Source organism: Salvelinus sp. IW2-2015, linkage group LG9, assembly GCF_002910315.2.
Source record: "Salvelinus sp. IW2-2015 linkage group LG9, ASM291031v2, whole genome shotgun sequence".
Lineage (NCBI taxonomy): Eukaryota > Metazoa > Chordata > Actinopteri > Salmoniformes > Salmonidae > Salvelinus > Salvelinus sp. IW2-2015.
Window position 1 is genome coordinate 11,249,466 of NC_036849.1, and position 12,800 is coordinate 11,262,265.

The window sequence follows — 12,800 nt, forward strand, 5'->3', positions numbered from 1 at the left end:
ATGCGTGGGTATTTAGTGTTCTTCTGTTTCACTCCGATCCTACGGCATCGTTCCAGATCCTCTGGTGATATACCCACGTCAAGTTCCTCTGATGTCAGTTTGACCACCATCTGGAAAGGTCTTCTTTATCCTCGTCTTCTGATAAGGACAATATTCTCATGTTGTTATGTCTCATTCTGTTTTCTTGCTGGTCTAATTCCTCTTCTAAAGTTTTGAATGTTGTCGTCTTGTTCATTCATGCACATGCCTTGCTTGTGCATGTCTGACACGATAGCCTCTACTGCCTTTTCGAGCTAATCTACTTTTTTAACAGATTGTAGCAGTTTGTTGGTTTTGGTGTACATTGAGAGTATTTTAGCTATATTTCCCTGGATAGCATTTAACTGTTTATTACACTCTTTTGCGTCTCCAAGTTGCCCTTTGTCCTTTGTAGGGGCCATGGTCTTTTGGATTTTTTTTTTTTTTTAAACGGATTGGTTCTAATCACTCACACTCTCCCAGTTGCTTAGGGATATGTTGATATGTTGAAGTTTAGAGGCTTGATTTAAACTTTGTTGTCTGGTTTCTGCATACGACCACAGTTCTGCCGGTACAAAACGGAGCTACTCACTCCCCATGTGTCCTATCGGTACGCACATGTGCCTCTCAGTGGTGACCACAATCAGGAGGCCAGTCATCCGAGTCTGGGACAGACAAAGCCCTAGCTCTCTGACATCATGTGATGTGCTACCCAGAGAGAGAGAGAGAGAGAGCGAGAGAGCGAGAGAAAGAGAGAGAGAGAGCGAAAAACACACTTACTCCTTTGTGTTTCTATAGTCTAGCAGTAGCAACACTGGCTGGCAGTGTAGAACTGACCCACCCTACTGCGCCAGTCTGTGTGGCTCAGTTGGTATAAGAGCAACACCAAGCTTGTGGGTTTAATTCCTCTCTTACATATACTTAAAATGACTTGCTCACTGTATTTTATGTGCCTGCTAGGTGGAATATTGGCCTATATTACCATTTTAGAGCACTCATATGCCTCATTAGCAGCCCACTCCTTCACAGAACATGGAACACAGAACATAAATTACTTATAAAGGATGCATAGTAGAATGCTTGCTGGGGTGCTTGGGGAGTTAAGACATATCCTGAAATAATTTAAATATCTTTGTAATATCTTTAAAACAAGGCTAGCCTTGGGTGTAGGTGAGATGTATTTAGGTAAGGCATCTGGCATGATAGTACTCCTGATAAGCAAGAGTTAATGCCGCCATGTTTACATTTAGACCAGAGTTTTGTTATTATTGTGTAGCCTACATTATTGTATTTATTATGTAGCCTACGTGTATCAAGTATTTCATTTAGTACTCATTGTTAGTGTTTCTTCTGTCTATGGTTATTGATATTTGTTACAGGATTCTGTAAATGTTTATTGAGGACCACAAATAATGTAAAGTGTAAATCATTTCTGTAATCATAATACAGAAATTACTGTATTATGATACAGTAAACCACTGAAGCTGGAGACATATCTCCCTCACTAACTTCAAGCATCAGCTGTCAGAGCAGCTTACCGATCACTGTACCTGTACACAGCCCATCTGTAAATAGCACACCCAACTACCTCATCCCCATATTGTTATTCATTTTTTTGCTCTTTTGCACCCCAGTATCTCTACTTGCACATCATCATCTGCACATCTATCACTCCAGTGTTAATGCTAAATTGTAAATATTTCACCATTATGGCCTATTTATTGCCTTACCTCCCTAACCTTACTACATTTGCACACAATGTACATAGATTTTTCTATTGTGTTATTGACTGTATGTTTGTTTATCCCATGTGTAACTCTGTGTTGTTGTTTTTGTCGCACTGCTTTGCTTTATCTTGACCAGGTCGCAGTTGTAAATGAGAACTTGTTCTCAACTGGCCTACCTTGTTAAATAAAGGTGAAATATTTTTTTCAAACAATGTTGTTCAAATATTTGCAATTGTCACAAAAAAAGGAAAAAGTTGCTTAACCCATATTACAAAAGCCCAAAATAATGTGACTCAATTACGATATAACACTAGGAAACACAAACGCGATTCATTGAACATGAATTAATGTTGGCCTACTAATTTGCATGTCGGCCTACTAATTTGTCAGCCTACTAATTTACGCGCCTCTCTGCAATTATGTTCCGGCTCCAGGTAGGATGGATAGGTAGAGTAGACTAGTAGATACAGTGCATTAGGAAACTACTTTTTTTAAACTTTACAGCCATATTCTAAAATGTATTAAATAGTTTTTTCCCCCTCCTCAATCTACACACAATACCTCATAATGACAAAGCAAAAACTGTTTTTTATCATTTTTGGCCAATTAAAAAAAACCTCAATATCACATTTACAAAAGTATTCAGAACTTTTCTTCAGTACTCTGTTGAAGCACCTTTGGCAGCGATTACAGCCTTCCAGACGTCTTGGGTATGACGCTACAAGCTTGGCACACCTGTATTTGGGGAGTTTCTCCCATTCTTTTCTGCAGATCCTCTCAAGCTCTGTCAGGTTGGATGGGGAGCGTTACGGCACAGCTATTTTCAGGTCTCTCCAGAGATGTTCGATTGGGTTCAAGTCCGGGGCTCTGGCTGGGCCACTCAAGGATATTCAGAGACTTGTCCGGAAGCCACTCCTGCGTTGCCTTGGCTGTGTGCTTAGGGTCGTTGCCCTGTTGGAAGGTGAACCTTCGCCCCAGTCTGAGGTCCTGAGCGCTATGGAGCAGATTTTCATCAGGGATCTCTCCGTTCATCTTTTCCTCGATCCTGACTAGTCCCTGCCACTGAAAAACATCCCACCAGCATGATGCTGCCACTACCATGCTTAATTGTAGGGATGGTGCCAGGTTTCCTCCAGACGTGACGCTTGGCATTCAGGCCAAAGAGTTCAATTTTGGTTTCATCAGACCAGAGAATCTTGTTTCTCATGGTCTGAGAGTCTTTAGTTGCCTTTTGGGAAACTCCAAGCTGGCTGTCATGTGCCTTTTACTGAGGAGCGGCTTCCGTCTGGTCACTCTACCATAAAGGTGAAGTGCTGCAGAGATGGTTGTCCTTCTGGAAGCTCTGTCAGAGTGATCATCAGGTTCCTGGTCACCCCTCTGACCAAGGCCCTTCTCCCCCGATTGCTCAGTTTGGCCGGGCGGCCAGCTCTATGAAGAGTCTTGGTGGATGATGGAGGCCACCGTGTTCTTGGGGACCTTCAATGCTGCAGAAATGTTTTGGTACCCTTCCCCAGATCTGTGCCTCGACACAATCCTGTCTCGGAGCTCTACGGACAATTCCTTTGACCTCAAGGCTTGGTTTTTGCTCTGACATGCACTGTCAACTGTGGAACATTATATAAACAGGTCAAAGAGTTCAAGAGTGTGCCTTTCCAAATCATGTCCAATCAATTGAATTTACCACAGGTGAACTCCAATCAAGTTGTAGAAACATCTCAAGGATGATCATTGGAAACAGGATGCACCTGAGTTCAATTTGGAGTCTCATAGCAAAGGGTCTGAATGCTTATGTAAATAAGGTATTATTGTTATTTTTTATAATACATTTACAAAAACCTGTTTTCGCTTTGTCATAGAGTATTGTGTGTAGAGTCATGAAATAAAAAAAGTATCAATTTTAGAATAAGGCTGTAACGCAAAAAAATGTTGAAAAGGGGAAGGGGTCTGAATGGTTTCCGAATGCACTGTACAGGCAGGCAGCCAGCATGGTGGTACCATGGGGGAGAGAGGTCGTTCGCTGCTGTGTGTCACGTGTCAAGCATCACTCACATGTAGAAGTTGCAGCTGCATGTGGGGGAGTGCGCTCTGTGGTGGGATGAAAGTGTGAGATTAGCTAATATTTTAGCAGAAAATGTTTTCGCCCCCGAGTATTTTTGGGAGAGGGAGACAATATCAAGCAAATGGAACAATATCGGAGAATGACTTATTTTCAACGCCACTAAATCTACCTTATTGTGACACACGGGACACATAAAGGTGCTCTCGGTGGCTTTTGAAGATGCCAACTGGCACAGAGCTTTAGGCTGCTTGACAAATATTGTTATTTTGATAATAAACATATAGGCTTTAGCCTCCTTAGGCCTATATTCTATAATAATGGAACATTTGCAGATTGTGTAGCCTAATTTATTTTGATTAAACTACAACAGCATTTTCGCCAGGACACAATTCTCACAAGCGGCTTTCATAGACACTGCTGCCTCTGTGGAGGATCTGCCTTTCCGTCATTTGAAACAGGGACGGCATCCTGACCCTTCGTTGTGTGAAACGATACTCAGGCGATTCCTGCTGTCCGAACAATCTGCGGCACGGCGCTGAGTGGGTCACTATCTGCAGGGAGAGGGAGGAGAACGAGGACGTTGCCCGCTGTCCCCGCAGACTGTACAGCCATGGAGCCGTTACCTGAGCAGAACTGCAACATGTCGAAAAAGAGCGTCATAGCTAAAATCTTCAAAGTTCGCAAGAGGAGACAGATGCTTTTCGTTCAAGTCTGTTTTATCTGCAGTATTCTATCTTTGACGTGGTGCATGTCCGCCCTGCTCACAAAAACAGGTGAGTAGGCTACGAGAAGAGACGGAGAGCCGAGGCATCCCAGGGTTGCCCGGGGAGGAACGCGTTTATAATTACGGGATTATGTGGAACTAAAAATGAATTCAATGTTGTGATTGTGCACATTTGGCATGCACTGCGTTGGTGTACAACAAATATCTCGTAACTAATAAATCTATGACACTGCTTTTTAAAATGATGTATGTAAAGGTCTGCTTGCCTGCCTCTGATCAATCCACTAGAAACTCGGCATAGTGGGACGCTGTTATAATACACATGGTTCGGGATGGAGATTTGTATTTGTGCTGTGCGTGTTTTCTTACATTCTCAAAAAAAGAAAAAAAGATGTAGGCGGAACGAGATTACAGCGCTCAGGATTTCAACTGGCCAGGCAGGCAGGCAGGAGGCAGCACACATGTCTATTCTGTTTGTATAATTTGTTTACTCCACCTGCATCTGGAAAACTCAGATATAGGCAGCCAAATAGGGGACGTATAGGCTATAGCCTATATATGGCCTGACTGACTCACGTGGATAGGTAATCGCAGGGTATGTATGTGTGTGTGAGTGTTTCGTATGTTCGTGCATGAAGTTTACGGTAATGTGCCGCAGTATAGGCCTATGCAAAACGTAGGCAATATGTTCTAGAATATAACGTGAGTCACAGGTCATTTTCAATCACACTCATGATTTACACCAAATATCCACTTCTTTAAGACGCCCAAAACATGTTTGTTTTCGTTTTCTAATGATTTTCTTGGACATGTTGCTGTCTCTGTCGCGGTGGCCTAGGGGAGTTATTGGGGGGCGCTGGAGGTAGAAAGTGTTGCGCGCCCGCTGCGTGGGTTTGTGGACAACCACGTCGGTTTCAACCAGTACCGCTGCTTGGGTTTGTGGACAACCACCAGTTTCAACCAGCACAGCCAGAAAATGACCTCGCTGTATTATTTGAACTGTACTACATCTCTCTCTGAAGACTGAAGAGACAGAGAACAACAGCATACATCAATATCACAAAACCTGTTCTTTTTTTGTACAGAACATGACTGTACGTGTACCCTTTTGGTGCCATAAATTATGTGTAAGAGCTGAACAAAAAATGACCCATTAAACCTAAATCTATACATTTATGCACCAGGACACAAAGTATATGAACTATGACCAGTCCTTGAATTATTGTTTCAGGAGAGATCACTCAGCTGTCAAAGTGTTAGTCTGTTGATATTCTGTTGATCTTGATCCCTGAGGAAGTTGTTACATCAATGTTACAAAATGACTTAAACAATTGAAAGATAGGGGGAGAGGGGAACGGTCAAGACTGGGGTTTGAATCAGCAATGTATTACAGGACAAGCCAAATAAATCGTTTTCTACCACCAATATGGAGGAATCACTTGTAAACTGGCAATTAGCACCTGGCAACTGCACAAAAAGTTTGAGGACATGTATTTCTGAAACTGTTCATATTTGATGCTGGCTTGCCTTTAATATGAATTATCCCTCACTTCTCCAGACCAGATTAGTTCACAACTGGTATGTGGAGCTTTAATGAACCACACACATACAGTGGATTTCTGAGTCCTGAAATATGTTAATCTCTGTAACTTTCTCCACACACACATTCACACACACACACACACACAATAAGTCCCAGGGCTGCTTTGTAAATTCTCCCCTAGGCTACCATTTCAGTTTACCCACTTGCCTTAGGGCTCAGCTCTCTGTATCATTAGACCTGTTTATATCATGCTATTAAAGATGCCTATGTAGTCTGTTGTCCCTGTTTGAACATACCGCTTTTTTCCCCAATCGCTTTGGTGCTATTTTCACAAGTATCTGGTGAATTTTCAAAACTCTTAGTACAAAACTCCAAACTGGTAACACTTGTAATGCAGCAAGGCTGACATTCAAAACCTTTTGTTGTGCATTCGTGTTGTTTGGAGACACCTTTCACCACACAATCACTGATCAAAAATATAAGTTTACTGTGAAATACCATGAGAACATAGATTTTTTAACAGAATGATATTTTAACAACCAGTTAATCCAATAGCAATGCAAGATACATGTTTCAAAATTGTCCTTTGACTGTAATATGTTACAGTACTGTAAATTACAGCACATTACACTGTTTTCACATTAGGCAATACCCTTACAATTCTCAGCAACATTTACAGAAAATGTAATTTCCATCATTTCTATCCCATGTGTGATCAAAGGTGTAATCATTGAAGTCATCTTTCACAATCATTGATGCAAAAAAATGAAATTTATTAACAAGATATCATTACAACATAGGTGTACTGTAATCAAATGAAACACATTCAATGAATTAAAGAAAAATTATGTTTAGCAGGCACTAGTTTGCATCAAGCCTGTCTTGAACATTTGACCATTGGTTCTCATTGACATCGCAGTAAATATCCTCATTGTTCATGCACCTAGTGAAAAACCTTTTGGAGCGGTGAATTCAAGCCTGACATACAGTAGGTCTGGATTGATGTCATTACATGCCTCATTCATGGCCTGAAGGAAGGTGGCATGCTCATGGCGATGGCAATGGTACACCTTCTACCTGTATGGTAATCATGTATTGTATTCTACAGTATTTTATTGTCGCGGTCCTGTGTGGCTCAGGTAGTAAGAGCATGGCACAAGCAACACCAGAGTTGAGGGTTTGATTCCCACTGGGGTCACATACCAAGATGTATAGACACACTGTTGTCACTTTGGATAAAAGTGTCTGCTATGTAAATGGCATGTATTACAGTACAGTAATGGCTAATGTAATTTTAGTAAAGCAGTGTGAACCTCCCCCATCAAAAAGGAACATCATTTTGGATACATGTTTACTGTGTAGGGGACGCATTTGTTACATACAGTACATATCTGATCCAATTTTTTCAAACATACTGTGAAGTAAAATCGAAATAGTTATCATCATAATAGTACATTACAGTATATGTCACACTTTATATGTCTATACTTTACAAACATACATTAGGGCCTAGTTCTCAAAATCTGTTGTAGACAAACCAGTTTCAAATCTACAGGTTTACCAAACGGTTAAGTGATTATCGAATAACAGCAGTCGGATTACGTAATAGTAAAATGTATTTTAACAAATGAGAAGACAATCATATCAAAAGTAATAGTAAAATGTATTTTAACAAATGAGAAGACAATCATATCAAAAGTAATGTGAGTATTGGATTGTGAAAAGCAATTACTTTATATGAACATGTATTGCAATGTGAAACATGTCTTTTTAGATGAAACACTAAGTGTGGTGAAAAAGTGAATTGTGTGTTATACTTAGTCAATTGAAAATGTACTTAGAGGTTTGAAACAACTGCCTTGTGAAAATTCACCATATACTTGTGAAAATTGCACCAAAGCTTTTGAAAAACACTTTAACAGGGCATTATCCATTTGAACATCATCTGTTTGGATAAAACATGTCGCAGAGTTCCCTAATTGTATTTGAATAACAAGGCGCTTAAGGGATTATAACAAACATGATATCATACTTAAAAGGATGTAAAATACGTCACCACAGACGAGCAACTGTAAGGGCTGGAGATAGCACTGTCTTGTCTGTTATAATCAGGCTTGTTTTACTTACAAACGAGTCCCATTATATTCAGTCACATCCGTCTATTTACATGTGGATAGGTTTGATAAACCACAATAAAATAAATATTATAGACTGCCACCCTTATAGCATTGGTTAGTCCTAACTACATTCCAGGCTTTTGACTTCCTGGTCAGACGTAGATTCATTTCCAAGGATTCTCCCAGTGGAGAGTGGCTGCACCTGAGACGGTCGCTGTCCACTCTCATGTGGTGCTGAACTTCCAAATTTCGATTCCATCACTGTCTTGCTTCAATGGTGCTGAATATCCGACCGCCGCTTTTACAGCTTGTTGGTTTAATCAACATTGGACCTTATATTCCTGTGAAAGAGTCACCACATGCAAAGCCAAATGGCAGCTATATCCAATAGGGCCCTGGTCAAAAGTAGTGCACTATCGGCCCTGGTCAAAAGTAGTTCGCTATATAAGGATTTGAGATGCAAAGCCCAGTGTTTCAATGCATGTTCACTGCCGGTTTCTTATCCTGACGTACTGTTTTATCCAAGCAATATACATTTTGATGTAGAGTGAATTCCAGAGTGGCGGTAATACAGTCACAGCAACAGCTTTAGGAGTGGTCCCTCTTGCTATTGAGACGATACACAAATATTTCCCTAGATAAACGTGTATGTACATTTTGTAAAGATGGTTCCGTTGAAACTGAAGCTCATGCAGTGCTTTACTGTGGGTTATACAACTAAATTAGGGATGATCTTATTTGTCAGCTGTCCAACCAAAATCAAAATGTTAATGGTCTGATGAAAATAATAAATTATGTGGAATTCTATCAGGTAACAATAATGTAAATGCCTTCGCCAAAGCCTGCCATCTTATCCTCCAACTGAGACGTTTCTTTTTAAGTGTCTAATTGTCCTTTTATCCACTACTTTTTTAACGTTTTTGTTTATACATACATGTGTATAGATGATGTAATGTGTTATACACTGAGTACACAAAACATTAAGAACACCTGCTCTTTCCGTGACAGACTGACCAGGTGAATTGAGGTGAAAGCTATGAACCCTTATTGATGTCACTTGTTAAATCAACTTCGAATCAGTGTAGATGAAGGGGAGGAGACAGGTTAAATAATGATTTTTAAGCCTTGAGACAATTGAAACATGGATTGTGTATGTGTGCCATTCAGAGAGTAAATGGGCAAGATGTCCCTGTGGAACGCTTTTGACACCTTGCGGAGTCCATGCCACGATGGGGGGGGACTACTCCGTGTTTGACCATTATTGTTTTTAAAAATCTGTATTTTGTATTATTGTATCATCCTAACTCTTTTCTAACTCGAACATAGGACATGGCCTGGTCCTGGAGCAGGGGCTGGTTGACACAACAAACCGTCTGGGACGCAGGCTGATGGCCGTGGACGGAGACAATGACACACTGGATAAGAACTGCACAGAGCCAGGTAGGTAGTGAATCCTAAACATGTACCCTAAACCTGTACCCTAACCCTACCTTAAACCTACACATAGCTAGGTACTGTAGGTAGTGTACCCTATAACCGGTACCTTAAACCTGTAACCTAACCCTCCACCCTAAACCTGCACAGAGCCAAGTAGGGTTGTAGTGTACCCTAATCAGGCCTAGAGACATGTTGTACCCATTATACAGTACCTGCACAGAGCTATGTGCAGCACTTTTCCCTGAACCTGTCCAGCCAGCACAGCCAGCCAGCTCCTGCAGCTTGGGAAGACTTAATAGGAAAGCTGTTCACAGTGTGTTATACAATGGCACAGCCTACATGCTTCCTACAGCCTACACATGCTCTGAGTCAGTCAGAGACAGAACAGCTGGGGTGAGATGGGAAGGGATTGGTTGCCTTAGATGTTTCACTATATCTACTAGCTCTCTAGTTATTCTATTTGTTCTTTATAAGAGCAGCAGTTTTTCCTTCTGTAATTTCTGCAGATGAGATTTGCAAATGAGGGCAACCTTGGTGTCCAGGTGGGTGGGTGCAGCCTCCAGCTGGATGACGAATGAGATGAGTTGGTGTTGGAGGCACAGGAACGAACTGTAAAGGTCCACTATGTGGGCGAGAGAGAGAGAGAGAGGGAGAGAGAGAGAGAGAGAGAGAGAGAAAGAAAGAGAGCAGAGAACTGAAACCTGACAGCATGCAAACCCAAAATGATGAGCATAACAAATAAATCATGGCAGCACTGACTGTGGCATCATGAAATCTTTCCTATTTTCAATGAAGAGTATTCTACTGATGGTTTCTTTGGGGGGGTATTGATTTATCAGAGTTTTTTGTTGTTGACACACTTATGTGTTGATATTGATTCTATACACAACCTTCAGCATCAGTACAGCCCCCAGAATGGCGCTGATAGTCAGCTTCCTGATAGGACCTTGGATGTGCTGTCTATTAATAGAAGCTGATGTGCTATTTTTACACCACGATACAGTGGTGAACTGATGTACAGTATGGACTGACCCGACTGCTTCTCACAATAGCAGGGACAACCACACACCTTAGAGGACCCCGAAACCCACAGACAACACATACATTGTATTTCTCTGTTTATTTGAAAGGCTGATGTTCAAATGGGATAACATGCTTCTTAATCCCTCCAGTCATCATTAACCGAAAAAGCAAGTTGTATTTTAGTTGCTCAAATCTGTTCACACTGCTTAGCCTGTTGACATACACATTGTCATCCTTTTGTATTTTGAACAGCAGGGAACACATTTTTTTACTTTACCTTTATTTAACTAGGCAAGTCAGTTAAGAACAAATTCTTATGTACAATGGCAGCCTACGAACAGTGGGTTAACTGCCTTGTTCAGGGGAAGAATGACAGAGTTTTACCTGCTCGAGGATTTGATCTAGCAACCTTTTGGTTACTTGCCCAACGCTCTAACCACTAGGCTACCTGCCGCCCATATGGTTATGCAGCAGAGGAATTGCAAACATCAAGGCAGAGCACCTAACCCCTGACTGCTGAATGAACTCACTGGAAATAGTGGATGGATTCAGAATAGAGTAAAACACATCTGGCCAGTTCAGTTGATGACGCAGGAACATTCAGAATGCCTCATACTGCAGTAGTTTTCACTGCTGTCACAGTGTGCCCTTTCTCCTAGCTTTCCCTCTTATGTCCATAGTTGTCCCCCCTCCCATAGTTCAACCGTGCCTCACTCATAGTTGGCCCCAACTCCTCTCGACTTTAGTGCTGACAAGCAGAGTCTTTGTGAGAGTGACGCACGCGCACGCTCACACGCACACACACGCAGCTGTCAGACAGTCTGGATCAGCAGTGAACTGTGTGGCCTTGTCAGGACCCAGCAAAGAGCTTCTCCACTGATAGCTCTCAGCAAATCTGAGCGTGTGTGACACATGGCCTGGTGTGTATGTCTATGGTATGTGCCAGTGTGGTGGTGAGATCTGTAGTGTACCGTACAGTATGAGGGCGGGGAGGGAAAGAGAGAGGAGAAAGAAAGAAAAAAAAGAGAGATGGAGAGAGAGAGAAAGAAAGAGGGAGATAGTGAGTGTGGAAGGGAGAAAGATGAAGGGAGAGACAGATAGAGAGAGAGGGAGCTGAAGGCAGCCGACTGAGCTGAAGGTCAACTAGAGGTCATTGTAGCTATCACAGTGCTAGTTTGGAGACTGTTAGAAGTGTGTGAAATCCCTCTTGGGTTTTTGAGTGGTTTTGACTGATAAGGTCTCCGTCCAATACGTTATTATTTTACTACTGTAGTCTACTGTACATACTGTGATGACTCAAGTAGATATGAAAGATATGAAAAATGTCTTCTTCAACCATGGTTTTTAATGTAATTCAAATGCCACACTTAGGAAATATTTAATTACAATAACTAGGTGGTCATAATGTGCAGTATGAATCTTCTGCTAAACATGAATTGTCCTAATTTCGAATCAACATCAAATTATTCCCTTGCTACAGTAAGAAGGAGGGGAAGCATCACAGACTATCATATACTGTAAACCCAAATAAGATAAAGAATTCTCTTCGGTCATCGGTTATCGTCAGGTTATCGTCATGGCCGTGTATTTTCCATCTCAAGCCTACGGCTCTCAAGGAACTACACTGGACTTTGTGCAAACTAGAAGCAGCATATCCCGATGGCGCATTTATTGTAGCTTGGGACTTTAACGTTTTCACACATACCAACACATGGGTGTGATCATTCTACAGTTCTACAGTGGTCCCTGTAGCGTACGATCAAACCCATTCTACAGTGGTCCCTGTAGCATATGAACAAACCGGTGTGATTAGAACGCTTATTTAGAACGTCCAGTTTCGGTATGACGCAACAATCAGCATTTGAGCTGGCCACACTGTTTTTTCAGAAACATTTTGTACAAACACAGTCTTTACAAAGTTATGTCCAGAATTTGAGCAGTTTATTTTGAATGCAATGTTCAGACATTCACAGAAGTAGATACAGCATAACACAATCATCCAAACTGGAAAATGTAGGCTACATTTGTCCTAGTGCACAAGCGGTGATAGTTTTATAACTCTCAACTGACATTAACTACAATATGAATTAGCAAATAGCACTTACTATTTATAATTAATCACATCATTGGTGAGCTCACCATTGATCTAAAT

General features: G+C 41.4%; 1 protein-coding gene across 1 annotated transcript in view; it reads left to right on the forward strand.

The window, feature by feature from the left end:
• The first annotated feature begins 3,829 nt into the window (after positions 1 to 3,829).
• slc24a4a (solute carrier family 24 member 4a) overlaps positions 3,830 to 12,800 on the forward strand; it is a 59,171-nt gene continuing 50,200 nt past the window's right edge. Inside the window, exons 1-2 of the mRNA XM_070445133.1 lie at positions 3,830 to 4,577; positions 9,515 to 9,628. Of these exons, the coding sequence (XP_070301234.1) occupies positions 4,415 to 4,577; positions 9,515 to 9,628 (277 nt within the window). The 5' untranslated portion in view covers positions 3,830 to 4,414. The remainder of the gene's footprint in view (positions 4,578 to 9,514; positions 9,629 to 12,800) is intronic.